Here is a 17,595-nt window from a genome sequence, read left to right as displayed (position 1 = left end):
TGCAGGCTGGCTATTCTTAATCCTCTGGTGGGAGATCCTAATGCCTGAATGAGGGTGGCGTGAGTTGCCTTTCAAACCCAGCTATTTTATCTTATTTTGCTCAGTTCTCATTTTGAACTGACTAGATGCACAAAGGATCCATATCTGCTATGAAAAAAATATTTCCCTCTTGTGGGCTGACTTGGCAAGGTACAACCAACTCAAGAGTTTGTTAGAAGCATACAGTGAATACATTGTTTGCAAAGGAACACAACTCTCATTTGGTTGAGATAGTCAAGGAAATTTAGTTTCCAACTGGCTTTACTCCTCAAATCGCACATTTGTATCCAGGATGATAGTCCAGGATGATCTATACAGATCAAGATGCTTAACACCCCACCCACCCACCCACCCACCCCCAAAAAACCCTCTTGGGAATGACTCTGTGTTGCCTACCTTAGTTTGGCTCTGCAGCAGGATGGGTGCATATCTGTCACGAGCAAAGCTGGAAAGGTTCCATCGACAAATCGGCAAGGGCACACATTCTTGGGCTCCTTTGCTTTCATCTAGCTGTGCCAGAAGATCTCGAGTGGAACTGGCAGGAGTGAAGATTTGCGAGCCCAGAGGATTGGCAGGAAGGAGAGTGGAGGGATTGGTAAACACATGCTGTGTGGGTGGTAAAATAGTGACTACATGTCTCCCAGAGGAGTCACACTGAGTGAAGGCCTGCACAGTGGTAGTGATGTGTGTGCTGGTCGCCAGGGCTGGATGGCCATGGGGATAAGTCGGTGCAGTGTGGTTGTCATTCACATCAGCATATTCTTGTGGTTGGATCTGGATGACACGAGCAGAACAGAGGCTGTGGGAGGAAGAAGTCATTGAAAACTGTAACAGAAAAGGCAGGTACACAATTCTAGATTTTCATGCTGTAAAGATACATTTCCTACTTATGACCAGACATAATTTTCAGACTGTGGAATGAAGAGGAAGGGTAGCCCTCTGCCAATAGTTTTAGATCCTGCATGTCAATTTTTAAACCTTTGTTTTTAAGACAGGAATAAAACTAATATCTGATTTTTGGTGGCTTTGACATTTTTTTTAGACCTTTGATTTTTTTTGCTGTATCTAAATGCTTTTTCAAATTATTCTCCTCTCTTAAAAGCCCAGTTTGTCAGAAAAAGTGTTACTCCAAAAGATACTTGTCTTCATCCCACTCCTAAGACAGTACCTGTAGAAGCAGCAGAGAATATCAAGCCTCTTGTTTTCACGCCTGTGAAGATCCAGACTCAGAATGGCAGGAAAAATGAAGAGCACCATGGCAAAGTTAAAAACCACCACTACTGCAGCCTGCAATAAACAAGCAGATTTTTCTTTTAAAAAAGCAAAGTTCTCATTGAAGATTCCAAGATCTTGAATGATGCAATCTTTTTTAAATATGAAAATTGATTCTTCTACCACTAGTTCCCTTTAAGTAAATGGATCGTTCTGCTTTCTAGAAGAGGCCAGAAACGCTAAAGGACAATTACACTTTTATGCATCTTATTTGCTCATCTGTGTAAGAGTTTTCTTCACAAATAGGCAGTCTGAGGGGCACACTATGAAATGGAAGGAGATATTCTACTCTCCATGTAGTTCCATTCCTATGGAAAACTGCTGCCATTAGCAATAGCATCTAGAGGCAGAATAAAGATTTGGCTCTTATGTAAAATCAGGGAAAAGCAGCAGGGGATTTCACTTGTAGGTGACTTCTAAGATCCTTTCCAACTTTAGGATACTATGATTCTATAAGCATATTGTATAAAAGCTGTTAGCAGAGGAGCTTACCTGTAGAGAGAAGGCACGCAATGCAGGGATAGGCACAAGGGCAGCCATGAAGAAGGCAATCATATTATTGACAGATGTGAGTGCCACACTGGTGCCACTACGCCGTAGGCATTCACCAGTCCGTTCCTGGATAAGAAATGTGAAAATGAGCAACACAAACTCAGAATGGATGGACAATAAAGCCTGACGTTACAACTGGCAGTACACAGGATCCCAAAATCTAGACAGATATACTCACCTTGACAGGGACATGCTGACTAGTCTCCGTGAAGGCATGTGCTAGCAAGAACATGTCATCCACGCCAATGCCGAGTGCCAGGAAGGGCAGCACCTGTACAGGTCAGGATGGAAGTGTAACAAAAGGGACACGATCAGAACCTATCCAAGTTTTGCAAAATTAGACATAGATCTTAGTCTATGCAGGAAAGGGAATGGCTGGAAGGAATGGAATGGCTGGGAATCTTGATAAATGCTATGTTGAGCTTTTGGGCTTAGGCATTAAAAGATACCAATATATTTCTCTCCTTGCCTTGAAGATTAGAACAGAGGTTTCTTAGGCATATTTCTAAATGGGATGTAAAAGATTTCACCATAATCAAAGGAACACCAATGCTTAGCCCTAGCTCTACATTTTCTGATGCACCTTTGAATGTGAAAGTAGTAGGTTTTAGGCTTTTGGGAGCTGAAAGCAGCACGGGAATAATTTTGGAGCCCCAAGAGTAACACCAAGTTTGAAATATTCTCTACAACGCAACATATTCATAATGCCGTGCTAGGATAATCAGCTAAATCCACCTCAATGCTTAATGTTGAAAAATCTTAACAGGCTGAATAGCAATAGCACTTAGACTTATATACCGCTTCACAGTGCTTTACATCCTTCTCTAAGTGGTTGACAAAGTCAGCACACAGCCCCCAACAATCTGGGTTCTCATTTTACCGACCGCAGAAGGCCGAGTCAACCTTAGGCCGGTGTAACTAATGTTTCAGAATAGGAAGAAAAGAAACATTGTAGAAGGAAAGGTCACAGATTTCTTTTTAAAAATCAGGAAATCTGGACCTCTCAAATGGGGGTCACATACCTGAGTGGTGGCTGCATTGAATGAAATTCCAAGCAAGGAGCAAAGTCCAAGTCCAGCTGCTACTGAAAGGGCAACTAGGAGAACACCAGCCAGGCCCACAGCACCCTGCGATTTGGAGCAGTCCCAGCGCAACAGGGTGACGCAAGCATACGCTAGCTGCAAAGAGATGAAAATGGAAATTGTAAGAGTAGGAATGGGAAAAGTATTCATTGTCCACAATTAGAGTGAAATAAATAAGGTGGGAAAGATGGAAAGAAGCTGCTACGCACCATTAGCAGATAACCACCAGCCACACGGATGGCACTCACATCTGAAAAGGACTTCATCATATCACTGAGTGTGGTGGTAGAGAAGGCATGAATGTTCTGAGAATAATTTGAAGGCAGAGATTCCTGGGCCACCTGGAATGAGAAAAAATTGGTAAGACGTTGCAAGAAAAACTTCTAAGAAAACATTTGTATGGTTTTTGTCAATTTTAATTGGGTTTGGGATATCCTGTTTAATTTCTTCTTAACTTTTGTATTATATGTTTCTTTTAATGTTGTACACCGCCCTGAGTCCTTGGGAGAAGGGCGGCATATAAATCGAATAAAACTAAACCTAAACCTAAACCTTTTGCCGACATTCGTAGAATAAAGCAATCTTTCTCACAGATATGCCTAGCATGCTCCTAGGGAAAGCATATGCTCACAAACAACCTACCCTGTTTCCCCAAAAATAAGACCTCCCCAATTGGGCTTTTGAGCGCATGCACTAAAATAAGCCCTGCATCGAAAATAAGCCCTCCCTGAAAATATTGCAACACAGCAGCAGCCATAAGGTGACCACGCTCACCACCTCCAGCACCTCAAAAATAATAAGACCTCCCCGAAAATAAGTCCAAGTGCTTCTTTTGGGGGTCAAAAGAAAATAAGACCCTGTCTTATTTTCAGGGAAACATGGTAGTGCTCAATTAACTAATTGTCTTGCACAAAAACGGAAACATTTCCAGAAAAAAAAATCTGCCTCAATCATCCTCTTACTTGGCATGCCAATTAAGTCCTAGAATCCACTCAAGTGCAATAAATCCCTTGCTGATACTTTCTGTACGGTCTCAATTTGGCCGAGATCTTTAAGCACACTTCAACTTGTATGTTGCCATACAATATATCCTATATTCAAATCTTAGCCTGGGCAATAATTGGTCATGGGTGGTGGTTTCTTGTTAAAAAAAGAAGTCCACTTAGCAGTATTTACAAGCAGTCAAGCACAAGCAGTCAGAAATAATTTATATTTATAAGAAAATATTGAACATAGCTTTGCCTTGTTCTGCTTGCTGCTTTTCAACTCTCATTCCATAGGCAGCCCACATCGGGCAGCACATTAGTGCCCCTGCCAGAATAGACCTATTGGCACCTCACCTCAACGAATTCCCGCTGCCAAGCCTCCAGCACAGCGGCAGCCTTCTCCTCGCTCCAGCTGATATCATGTATCTCATAGTCATCCCGGTAGTGCTCATAAAGTTGTCTTGGGCTCATCAGCAGGAACATGCTTTGCAGGGCTTCAGCTCTGGAGAAAGAGAAGCTTAGAGGCTTAGAGACCCCCTTCTTCTGCCCAAACTCTGCAGCCAAAGCATTCTACCCAGTCTGAGGTAAGAAAACAGGAGCTCTGATTCAGGGATGGAATGCTACCGGTTCGGACCAGTTTACCCGAACCGGTAGTAAAAAAATATTACCGGTTCGAGTAAACTGGTAACTCCAACAATCAGCTGTGCCACGCAATTTCTAATCACACGGCACAGCTGATTGTCGCACAGTCGATCATCAGAATTTTAAAAAATCCTACCCATTCAGGTGAACCAGTAATTCTGACGATCAGCTGTGTGACAACCAGCAGTGCGCATGCGCGCGAAGCAAACCGGTAGCAGACTTCAGAGCATTTCACCCCTGCTCTGACTTCTACTTTGCTTTCACCACCATCAGCTCTTTCAGAAGTTTATTTTCAGCATTTCCTTCAGCCCAAGCAAATGCTTCATGTACACATCTAAACGTAATGCAGAAGGAATGATGCTGTAATGTCCTCCAGGTTGGCTACTGCTCCAAGCAAAATGAAAGTGAAACCATCAGCCTTTCCGAATGGCCTGTGATGGCAGATACTGTAGGCCTATGATTTGTGCTTGTGAACATGATTGCTCATATTGTTCACCGTGTGGTTGTTCAACCCATCCAAAAACACAAGCCTTCATGTACTGAAAGACACGAAGGTTTACTTTCTATAATATCTTGTACTTGCATCTCAACCTTTGAAAAAAAAGCTAGCATGCTTTTAGATTTTTTAGTTGCTTTGTTGCATTTATTATTTTTGAAATGAAAACAGCTATTGCTCTTCTCATCAGCAATCTTTATCTTTCACCATTTGCCTACAACCCTTTACCTTCCCCGACATGAAAGAGTTCAGGGACAGATGCATCCATAATAATTTCTTTCTACATATGCATAATGTATGAGAAAATTCAGTAATGATTCTGATCGCACCAGGATGTGGAATGTGTCCTTCTATACTTAAGTAGCAGTAATCTGGCCAATAAATGGCTATGGACCCAGCATTGTACAAAGGATGACAAAGAGATTGGCAGAGGACCAAATTTCCAAAGTGATCTTGGTATGGGGAACAATTTTGAAAGTCAGATTATGTTGAGAAACTCAAATTTGCCTACGTTTGAGCTCCCTCTAGAATCTGCTGTTCAGAGTAGTAAAAACAGGTGTTTTAGTTTTAAGATAGCATCCACATTAAGTGGAAGGGGTTGGGGTGAGCAGTAGCTTCCGGAAGGAAGGGATAACAGCAGCCCAGGCTTCAGGATCAACGTAAATCCCATGGCCGAGAAATGCTTGCCAGTTGTTCCCAGGGTCAGGCCATAGACTTGCACTCATCACTCACAGAAATTGAAGCCTCAGAAGCATCAAGTTACATGCTGGCTCAGGGGCCAGTATAGCACCATTCCAAAGTGTAGAGGAGGAAGAGTGAAGTCCACTCATTTCCCAGCGGCATATCCTTCTTTTTGAGATGAAAAACAAATGTACTGGATCGCACTGACCATCATCTTTAATTTTCCTCGGTGCAAAAAGAAGTCACGTGATCTGCAGGCAGAATCCCTTAGTTTCCACGTATATTCCAAAACAGAAACCTTTTCCTAATATACAGAGGGACTCACAATCCAACTTACTTTTGCAGTTTTCCTTGAGGATCTTTTACTGTACCCCCCAAGATGAGTTCCTCTTGCCAATGCATGTATTTCCGGGAGAAGCCATGGCAGCCACCTGTGAGTTCGGAAGGGATGTGTGGTTTCTGGCAGGAGCAAAAAGAAGAGAACGCAAAGTGAGTATGCAATCAAAGAGTTTTCCATAGTAAGCAATAACTCCCTATAGCCTGTTTTAGCTCTTGAAAGCTAAGAAACTACAACCATTGAATCCCCAAGGAACCTTGCTTTGTTTAAGACTGATTATTTACTACAAATGTGCACAAACTGGTTAACTATGGCAAACAAGGGTAAATGCTGCTCTTTGGCAAATATCAGATCCAAAATAAACCAAGAAAGTATGAGAGGCAGCAAAACCTAGAAGAAGAAATATCAAGTTGGGCTTATGAGAGAGCAAAAGCATTGCAGTTTTATATATTAAGTACTAATGTGTTTCCTAACGATAAATTAGGCTAATTAGCTTACTGAAAGTCTAGGGCTGTCTGTTCCAGTGTCATTCCATTAACCTTTTGGATGAGTGGGGATTTGAACCTGTTTACCAAAAAGACCTTCTAAAACCACACTGTTCATACTTTAATGTATCTCTATCTATTCCATCTGTTTGGAAGTTTTCCATACATCAGCTATGAAAACAACAGAGCACCTGCCTGGATGAACAAACAAAACCAAGTAAATGAGCATATATATGTGTGTGTGTGTGTGTGTGTGTGTGTGTTTTATTTGTGCTGATAAATAAATAAAGGGAGACTAGTATAGATCTATTTCAAGCTATTTAGCTCTCATCAGCTAGCCATACCCTTACTGGGCTTTGAACCTGGGCTATATTACATACTAGGCAGACTTCTTAGCCATTAGGCCACAGGCTCTAATCCGTTATCAGCGAAGCCAGGGTGAAAGGTATCTATTACATTTTTACAACCCCTGGTAAGCCCCAATTATGGGAGGAAGCTAACTGCTTCCATCATCTGTCAATCGGCTCGTCACAAGAGTGTATATATATATATATATATATATATATATATATATATATATATATATATATATATGTGTGTGTGTGTGTGTGTGTGTGTGTGTGTGTGTGTGTGTGTGTGTGTGTGTGTGTGTGTGTGTGTGTGTGTGTGTATGTGTGTATGTGTGTATGTGTGTATGTGTATGTGTATGTGTGTGTGTGTGTGTGCGCGCACACACACACAAAGAAATATAAAAAGTTCCAGTGATCGACATGAATCATTCTACTGTACAGAATCATTCTGGTTTTCTAGGACTGTGAAAAATGAGCAAACACATGCTGATTGTATTTGGTCAGAAATCATTCTAAATATAAAATCCTGTTTTTCTCTGTGTTTGTGCACGCATACACACGGCCACAGATGCTTGACCCCTGGCACTTTGGATATTTCTTTCAGACCCAAAGGCATACTGTATCTTTCCTTTTTCTGTGGTGGAAAAAAGGGGGAAACTGGATAGCCATAATGATAACAGTCTGGTTTTCAAGCCAGGAAATGTGGAATTATGGCTGCAATCCCACCCTCCCACTCCCTGAGCCGGTCCTCCGTCATATGGTTCCCAGTCTCTGTGTGCATGTCACAGGCTGCTCCCTCCTCCTCTGTTTCCCAAGCGCTGCCATGCTGCCATCTGTTCTGGGACACATTCCAACCCTGACCACCTGCTGGTCAGCACTTGCACTACGCCTGCCTGAATCAGCACTATCAGTCCAGCTTTGGCACGGGGCCATGCATTCCGCTTCTTTTATTTGGCATCCCCATACCCTGAATAAGGAGGGCAAGGCTAATGAAATGGGGGACCCCACAGTTAGTTGAGTATGTTTGGCCACACAAAGCCTGAAAACACGTCTCTGGCCTTCAGGAAACTACCATATGGTTTCATACGAACGTATATGCATATGACAATGAAGTTCGTCTCCTTCATTCTCTTCTCCATTCAACCAAGAGAACCATCTCTCCTTAAAGCCAATCTCTGTCATTTTCAGAGATATAACTTAGTGTGTACTTGCAGTTATCTTGTAGCAAATAGCTATGAATGATAAGGGGGGGGGGGGACCTAAACTTTTCTTCGGAAAATTTATTTTAATCAGTTGATTATTCTTATTCATTTTTCCTTTATTTATCAAAAGAGTGCCAATGTTCAACTTCTTGCTACTAATTTATAGAAGGCCAAATTTCTAAATTCTCTGCACTAATGGCAACTTTTGCATCCTTTCCATAGTCTATATTCTTTATCGTCTGTAATATTATAACCGTCCAGACCTTCCGCACAGCCCTCAAGACCTGGCTATCCCGTCAGGCCTGGGGATAAGATCACAATCTGTCCCCACCCGAATGAAGAATGAATGTTGAGTACTATTTTAACTCTTATGTATTGTTTTATGTTTATTGTTTATACCCCCCTCCCTATTTTATGTAAGCCGCCCTGAGTCCCCGCGGGGAAAAGGGCGGCCTATAAATATTAATAAAATACTAAAATACTAAAATAATGAACCACCCTTTATTTTCTTTTTTTTAATTACTAATTGGATCTTTATAGAAATTCAGCATTGTTAATATCTTGCTGTATCTTGTCAAACGCAGTAATAATAGAAAATAAGCAAAATAATACTTGGAACAGTAAACTATTTGCTGAAATCGCAATAAAAATAATGGCAATGACTTTCCAAGATTAGCTGCATGTATAAGAATAATAGGACTGTGGGAGAGTCAGATTTAAAAAGCGGTAATAGAAGCTGATTATTGCACATTAAAACATTGGCTTATCTAGCCCAATTTGATACAATTCTGGATTCTATATTGAATGCTTTTGACATAGTCTTGCACTTAATACACAACACTAAATATCAGAAAATGCTAATAATATATTACAAAAGCCCAAAAAACTTAAAAATTCATAATAGAAATTATTACTGAAAATGGAGAAACACAGAATAAAAATCAATATTTGATAAATGTTTAAAAATATCTTTATATATTGTCAAAATACAGAAATATCACCCTGACTGAATTTAGGTGCCACTTTTAAAATAGATTTCTCCACAATAACTATCGTCTGAACAGCAGCTTCTCATGAGGAAAATCAATTTAGATTGAGGAAAACAACATAGGAAAATGGATTAAATAGACCAACAATCAAGAAGTAAGCAATACCCCACTCAAAGAACTGCCATACAAGCTAACAGTAAACAGCCCAACAGAAGAACCTCCAAGATCTACTTCCACAAACACTGAGAGGGCAAGCAGTAGAATATAAATGGAGAGCAAACCCTACTCCTTACTAGCACTAGTTTGAGTAACGAAATGACTGCAAGAAAACAACCAATGTCAGAGAGCATCAAGGACCACTCATTTCAACCCTGAGCAACAAATATTCTCCTGTAATGGATTAAATATCCCTCTTCCAAAACCCAACTCCCTCTCCTCTTTTAGCAAATTACTTTAAACTTAAATTTTGGGGTGGGGTGGGGGGGAAATCAGGTTGGCTCTTATTCTCATAAATGCACCAAAAATTGGAGGAAACTCACCTTCTGGCTTTGGCTGTTGGGAGCACTAGAAGGGCACTCAGGGTCAAAAGGATCAAGGCAAGGCCGCTCCATATAGGCCTGGCCAACCTCTGCCTTATCCAACATCTCCTTGAATCCTTCCAGTGAGGCAAATTGACCCAGTTCCTCCATCAACTGAATAGGATCTAAGTTGGTCCACTGAATATCGCGCCGGCCCCTGTAGAGGCAAAATGCTGTAGATTAATAGAATTCAAAACATATCAATTGGCCCTACATACTGATATCGCTTAAAGTAGCAATACCGCTTATACTCATGTCCATCTTTTAAATCCCACCAACACTCAGAGCCATCTCTACTCTGGCTGGTTCTGGACATCCAAAAAGGGATGCTTAAAGGTATAGTAATGAATCATTTCTCCTGCTCATGTGGGAAAATTTTACTTTAGGAATCTGAAAGTTTTTAGAACTGAAAAAAAGAGTTTTGAAAAACAAACAGAAAAACAATAAAGGTCCACCGAGGATGCATGTGATCAAAACCTGGAGTACTAATTAACTGTTGGGATTAAAAAAATACCCAGAACTGGGAAAGGGACTAAAGATTGAGTGGAGTTATTGGAATTTCGAATGAGAAGCATTTCACACTATAACATTGGGCTGCAAATCTTTTTTCATTCCTTCTATTTATTCTTTTCCTGCAGTGAAAAAGTCATAAAAATGTTACAGGTTTAACTTTTAAGTAGTTTGCCTCTAACTGTCTTATGAGAGTTGCTACTGAATTTGCTCCAAAATTGCTGATTTTAATTGCATGGTTGGATTTTAAGGAACATTTTTAATCTTTTGTCATAAAGAAAAAAACGCATTTTAAAATCGAATTATTGGAGTGGTTTGATTTGTTGTTGTTGTTGTTGTAAGGACAGCAAAAGCAGTCCAGTAAGCCAGCTATTATTCCAAAGAGAGTTCAGCTAAGAGGAAGCTGTAGAGGAGAACATAATTGCCTTGACTGGCTGCAAAAGACTTATTTAGGAATAGGAGGGATTTGTGCAGGGTTTGAACAGGCTGTCATTCCCTTTGTCCCCATACGTTAACAGGATCAGGCATGCTGCTTTCCTTTTGCATGTGGCTTGGAGAGCCAATTCTGAAGTACCATATTTTTTGCACTATAAGACGCACCTAGCTTTTGGGGAAGAAAACAAGAAAAAAAAATCTGTCTCTGCCTCCCAGCAATTTGCCTCCTTGCAACAAACAGCAAACAGACTGGTCAGTTTCTGCACAGCCTGATTTAGCATGAGCAGCTGATTGGCAGTTGGATCGGCCTCCCAGAATACTGCTGATCAGCTATTCCAAGCTGTGGGGATCGCTGCCATCTATCACTGCCTCCAGACCCCCCATTTTCAGCCTCCGTGCATTCCATTTTTAGCCTCTGCACCCCATTTTTGGACTCTGCACGTCCCATTTTCGCCTTGTTCCAGACAGCAGGAATTGCTGCTGCTGCTGCCTATCGCCACCAAACAGAACACACAGAAAAAGGGATACATGGAAGCCAAAAATGGGGTGCGTGGAGGCAGCGATAGGCAGCAGCTGCAATGAGTGGCAATGGGTGATGGTGATCCACACAGCCTGGAACAGCTGATAATCAGTATTCCGGGAGGTTGTTCCAACCCCCAATCACCTGCTCTTGCTAAATCAGGCTGTGCTGAAGCTAACCAGGGTACTTACTGTAAAGAGGCAAATTGCTTGGAGGAAGAGACTGAAGAGTGGGGGGCCATCATTTGGGTGGGGCTTTGGCAACATTAATACAATACAATAGCAGAGTTGGAAGGGACCTTGGAGGTCTTCTAGTCCAATCCCCTACCTAGGTAGGAAACCCTATACTGTTTCAGACAAATGGCTATCCAACATCTTCTTAAAGACTTCCAGTGTTGGGGCATACACAACTTCTGGAGGCAAGTTGTTCCACTGATTAATTGTTCTAACTGTCAGGAAATTTCTCCTCAGTTCTAAGTTGCTTCTCTCCTTGATTAATTTCCACCCATTGCTTCATGTTCTATCCTCAGTTCTATCCTTGGAGAATAGTTTGACATTCATTGTATAAGACGCACAGACATTTACACCCACTTTTGGGGAGATGGGGGAAAGAGCGCCTTATAGTCCAAAAAATACTGTAATTGGATAGTGCTTCTCTGGCAGGACCAGAAAATGTAGTTATGCACAAGGATGAGAACATGAAGAAATTACACTTATTTGAAAGGAAAAAGCTATTTTCAACAGGAATGGAGAGGAAAGAGAAGAATTCTGCATAGGAGAAATGTATATGTTCATCAAATGTATCTGTATATAGAAACTGCAATAAGTATGGATAACCATACATTGGCCTCTATATACCCAGCATAATTATCCACATTTTTTTAGTAGTGCCCACTACTGGGGGCACCAGCAGACATAAACAGATCTATTGCTTGTTCCCTTCTACATCAGAATTCAGACAAATACTGAGGTGTGATCTGAATGGGTCCCTGATCTTCTCTAGGCCAAGATGGAAGATGTTAGTTACACAATTCTGCTGATGTACTGATTATTCTAAGTGGAACCTTCCATAAATTGGTGTCCTGGATAATAGCTTCTGGAATTTACCAAATAATAACTGTTGGATAGAAAAAGAGAGTTGAAATCCCACTACATCTAAACAGCACCAGGTTAGGAAGACTGGCCCATCCATTACAGGTACCCTTATCAACTCTTGTCCAATTTCTGCTATGGGGCAACAGCTAAAACTATTGAAAAGCAATGAGAGGTGGTACAGCAACAACAACCTTTGATCATCTTTTTTTTTAAGTATACATTTTTTTCATACATCTCTTTTCCAGTAGAAGTAGTCCGGCACACGAAGCTTGGAAACAAATAGCTATTGAATTTCTGGGTCTATAATAGTGTAATGGTATGTGGGACTGACCTTGGCAGACTGGGCCAAGAAATACTGCTTAGGAAACAGTCAGATCAGATAAGAGGCAGCACAGTCTGCAGCTGGCTATTGCGTGGGACAAGAATCTCAGAACACCCTCTCTAATTTCTTGGGGTGAAAAGGGAAGGGGAAAATTGTACTTTCGGACTTGCAAGATTCTGAAATCTTGCAACACACACACACACACACACGTTTGTATATATAAAAACATATACAGGCAGTCCTGTATATGTGTATAATCCTGTATATGACAACTGAGCCCAAACTTTATGTTGCTAAGTGAGTCTTGCCCCATTTTACAACTTTTCTTGCCACAGTTGAAGTGAATCTGGCTTCCCCATTGATTTTGCTTGTCAGAAGGTCACAAAGGGGATTGCTTGACCCCAGGACATGGCAACAGTCATAAATATGACTCAGTTACCAAGCGTCTGAATTTTGATCAAGTGACCATGGAGAGGCCATAACAGTTTGTAAGTGTGGAAAAATGGTCATAATTCACTTTTGTCAGTGCTGTTGTAACTTGAACAAGTCACTAAATGAACTGTTGTGAGTCGAGGACTACCTATATATACGTATTTTAACATTTTGGCACTGTAATAGCAAAATATGTTCTTATTTAACAGCTGCCCAGCTGAAAGTTGTTAGAGTTCGTTTCTTTCTCATGCAAAGCTGGCAACTTCATGTATGTTAACCTTCCACAATGTGGTGTCTGCCAGATGAATTGTGACTGCAGTTTTCAGAATGCTTAATCAGTGTGGCATATCTGAAAGACTCCAGGTAAGGGAAGGCTTATGCAGATTCTCCAAGCCAGATTGTCTTGTCTGCTAGCCAAATTCTGCAAAAAAAAAAAGCCAGTTCTTCCTTCTGTCAGTTTCTTCAAAATAAACATGATCTCTCTTCAGAGCCTCCTTAAAAAAGTGATTTTATCTCCCTAAATCTATAGTGAATTCTTTAGTGTTTTCCCTGCTTAAGGTTACTATCTAACTATATAATTTAACTTTGAGAATCAAAAGTAAAAGTGACAATATTATTAATAAACATTGATTACTAATCAATGTTTAATAAACCCAATTGGTGTTTTCTGAGATCTTCAACAAGAATAATGAAGAATGTCTTGAATTATTTTTAATAGTAATAGATAAATACTAAACTCAAAGATGGGGAAATGATGATAACTCAGGCAGAGTAAATCTTGTCATGGTTTTGGCAAGATCACCCTCCACTCACTCATGAAATCTCAGATCCCAAGAAGTTTCCTTCTTGCTTGATTCCCACATTCCAAACAGCCCAGCTCCTGCTCCTAAAGAGAGCTTCTTTTATCTGCTGTTTCTTGCTTCACTGAGCCAAGTCCAGCACTTTTGTTTTTCCATAGATTGCTGCCTTTTGTTCTCCAAATTTTCACTCCCTTTGCGTTAAAAGGACAGGGGGGGCGGAGACAGAGACCCTCAACTGAACTGAAGCGGAAGCTGGAGTAAAAGCTCCCCCATTTCAGACATTCAGAAGAAAAACTTGTGTGTGTGTGTGTGTGTGTGTGTGTGTGTGTGTGTGTGTGTGTAAAATATTTAAAGAGTAAGAATATAAGAAAGGTAAATTTGGAAACCAAAAGACAGGTGCAAAAACAAGGGAGCAAAGGCTTTGCGTTTAGTCCTATCCATTGTAGTGACTGAAAAGAATTAAACAACCTGGTCAATTGTCCTTGTTGTACAAGAAGTGTAATATTTATGAAAATCTACTTTTTAAAAAACAAAAAAGGAAAGTTAAGGATATTGTAATAAGATGGTTCCTCAAAATCCGAAGCATGGTAACCATCTTGAAAGAAATCCCGCTACATTCCTAGAGGCGAAGAATAAATCTCATCTTGTTGACCCAAAAGAGCCAATAATCCTGTCATCTACATCCAGTGCAATGAAATCAGGTCCTGTTCTGCTTACCTTGGATTTGTGCTGCTACTGAGTTCAAGCGGAAAGCACTGTACCTCCCCATAAGCCTTCTGGCAGTTGGATGCTGTAATCCCTCCCTCTTTATGTTTCTGTTTTAGAAATCTGTTTTCTCCTCCTTTACTCACTCTCACTGTCCTCTTCCACTCAGCAGCAGACTGAATAAAGCTACTATTCCATTTGTTGGGCAACTTGGAGCTTTCAAAGTGTCATTAGCATGAGAATATGTGGTGTTGCCATTTGCTGACAAAGCATAAGTTTCCAGGGCCCCTTACAGACAAACACACTTGTAAACAGAAAGAATGCCAGCAATTGTCCCTGGCCCTCCCACACTTTCCCCCTCCCCTCTAGAGGGCGGTCTCCACAACTTCACTCTCCCCCTCCTTCATCTCCCATTTTGTACACCTTAATAGAAACATAATTATAAGGCAGCAGAAGTAATAAAACAAGGCAACTGAGCCCAGAAAATTTGGGCAGGGGACAGATGACAGCAAGTGGCAACCCCAGCCCCCTTTGATTTGGAATGGGAACAGAGAGCAGACCTTGGGACCTTAGTCATGTTCTCAAAATATTTGACATAATATTTCTGTGCTGTCACTCATAGATTTCTATCTTCTTGCATTGAAAGCAGGTGAAAAAGGCAAGCTATATTTCCTTTTCATGTTTTGTTTCATACAAAAAGAAGGTAAATAGTAATACCATCAGGGTAGGAGAGACCTCTTCCCCTGTCCAGAGTAATATGACAAAACATTTCTGCCTATGCCCTTGGTGTCTCATCATTCTTCAAGAGAGAGAATACTGAAAAGCTTTACTCCTGATATGTATGCCCTGAGATCACTCAGAATGACCACTGCTTCCTTATATAAGAAGTGATCTTGAATACATTCTGTCATGTAGGTACCTAAATATCTTGAAGGCACCAGATGCAAAGGGAGCCTTATCAAAATTGTCAAGCAAGCTAAGGAAGAAAACTATTATCAGACAAGGACCTTATGGTTATCTGTGCAGGAAATCAGTAAAGGACAAAATGTTTTCAAAGGAAAAAATTTAAAAGATCCCCTTTTCAATATCATCAGTTAGACTCTGTTCTACAATCTGCCAAACTAATCCAGCCTTTTCCCCTAAGGTGTCCAGGATAATTGAGTTCAAATGTTGTGCCTGAATAGTACACTTTAATTTAAGTGTAAACCTTTGCAATGCCCTCTTTATGTGTCTGGGCGAGAGCTCCCAATATCCTAGCCTCCAAATTTTAGTCTATGGCCGTGATGACGAACCTATGGCACACGTGCCAGAGGTGGCATGAAGCGCCCTCTCTGATGGCATATGAACTGTTGCCCCAGTTCAGCTCCACCGTGCATGCCTCCACTCCTCCTGCTGGCCAGCTGGTCTTCGGGTCTCTGCCGCGCATGCGTGGGGCGCATGTGGTGTGTGTGTGTGCACACATTGCATTTTGGGGGTTTGGGCATGCACACTTTGGGCACTCCAACCAAAAAAGGTTAGCTATCACTGGCCTATGACCATTCTTTATCATAAATATTCAATGAACCCTTCCCCTTTTAAATCAGTGATCTCAGATCAGGGACGCTGTCCATCCTTATTGGGCATTACTTAGCAAATAGAATCCTGTAATACAGTAAACTAAGAACTGAAAATTCTATATTTAAATTTGTTCTATTCATGAACCACCAGGGAGGTCTCCATTTCCTAATTAACTTTCAATAATATACACTTTAATATTAAAGTACAGACAGTACCAGCTCACTGTTTAGCGGAGGAAGATAGCAAGAAAGGGAGGAGACTAAGGGAAGTGAGTATAACAGGAAAATGGTATGCAGAGAGCCTGCTCCTTCACTAATCTTCATAATGATAATGTGGAAGTAGATAGCATAGCTATTTCCTCTATGAAACTCTGATCATATAAGTTGGTTATCATCATTATTGTGATTATGTTAGCTCAGTGCTTTAAGTGTTTAGGGAAAATGTTTCATAATACTGTATTATGAATAATATCAGCAGCAATCCTCTCTTTCTTTTTCCTTTGCAAAAACTGGGTTTTTTCAAACTTCTTAGCCTTGTCAATTAAGATGGAAGAGTTGGCTTCATATTTAGCAAGTGGTATAAATCCTATCGTTTTGGCTTCACTCTATTCAATGCATTGAAGAAATGCAGAAAGGATCAATTAAGTAACCAAATTAAGTTGGTTGGGGTACCCAGCTAGTTTATTAGCTGAGGGATTCTTTGAAAGAAAATACTTTTAGTGAATATTAAATAGAAGCATTTAATGTGATAAATGAGAAATGGGAATCGGAGGAGGATAAGTATTATTGCTTTGCATAGCTCAATTATTATCTTATGAAAAAATAAAGCAACAATGGCTAATCACATCACATCTTTTCATCGGAGTAATGAAAGTATGGGCAGGGGGAGGGAAACTCATCATAATATTCAGTACTTAATGAACTACATCTTTCTCATAATTTGGGTCCCATCATATGACTGCAGGAGGATGGGATAGAATGACATAGCAAAAAAAAAAAAAAAAAGCAGATACTTACGGTAGATAAGCAGACCCTCCTTGTAGTTTGGCACCATCCCAGAAACAATCCAGTGGAGTCACAACAACACAGGGGAAGAGCTTTTCAATCATCTGACAATAAAAGGAAGAATAATCATGATACATAAATATAAATTCATGCAGCCAGTTCTACATGATGGGGATTCTTTCCTCTATTTTAATCTGTTAACATTTTCTTCATTTTACTGCATACTTGACTACTTATTCTGCAATCCTTTCCCTACTATTACTAAAATCTAAAAACCTATACTGATTTTTTAAAATAGAAATTTGCCCTGGGAACCAAGGAGTACCATCTTAAATACAAAGTCTACAATCTAAACAACACCTTACTCTGTAAGATATTGAAAGCCACGTCCTAGCATTGGCTAGTCAATGGGAAGTCTTCACTCTAAGGATAGCATCCTGACTAATGTGACAGTAAGTTGGTGACATTGTACAAAGGGTCAAACACTACAGTTTCTTACAATCCAAGCCTAAGGAATATAAAATC

At 40.5% G+C, this 17,595-nt stretch overlaps 1 protein-coding gene across 1 annotated transcript in view; it reads right to left on the bottom strand.

Annotated features, from left to right (window-relative positions):
- PTCH2 (patched 2) overlaps positions 1 to 17,595 on the bottom strand; it is a 76,828-nt gene that overhangs the window by 20,703 nt on the left and 38,530 nt on the right. The window contains exons 5-14 of the mRNA XM_087719760.1: positions 17,083 to 17,174; positions 9,653 to 9,848; positions 6,088 to 6,209; positions 4,286 to 4,433; positions 3,155 to 3,286; positions 2,886 to 3,041; positions 2,042 to 2,134; positions 1,804 to 1,929; positions 1,208 to 1,326; positions 436 to 838 (exon numbers count right to left, since the gene is read on the bottom strand). Of these exons, the coding sequence (XP_087575886.1) occupies positions 436 to 838; positions 1,208 to 1,326; positions 1,804 to 1,929; positions 2,042 to 2,134; positions 2,886 to 3,041; positions 3,155 to 3,286; positions 4,286 to 4,433; positions 6,088 to 6,209; positions 9,653 to 9,848; positions 17,083 to 17,174 (1,587 nt within the window). The remainder of the gene's footprint in view (positions 1 to 435; positions 839 to 1,207; positions 1,327 to 1,803; positions 1,930 to 2,041; positions 2,135 to 2,885; positions 3,042 to 3,154; positions 3,287 to 4,285; positions 4,434 to 6,087; positions 6,210 to 9,652; positions 9,849 to 17,082; positions 17,175 to 17,595) is intronic.

Source organism: Thamnophis sirtalis, unplaced genomic scaffold, assembly GCF_051295495.1.
Source record: "Thamnophis sirtalis isolate CommonGarterSnake01/CBP01778 unplaced genomic scaffold, rThaSir2_p1.2 scaffold_7, whole genome shotgun sequence".
Classification (NCBI taxonomy): domain Eukaryota; kingdom Metazoa; phylum Chordata; class Lepidosauria; order Squamata; family Natricidae; genus Thamnophis; species Thamnophis sirtalis.
This window is presented reverse-complemented; position numbering and strand designations above follow the sequence as displayed.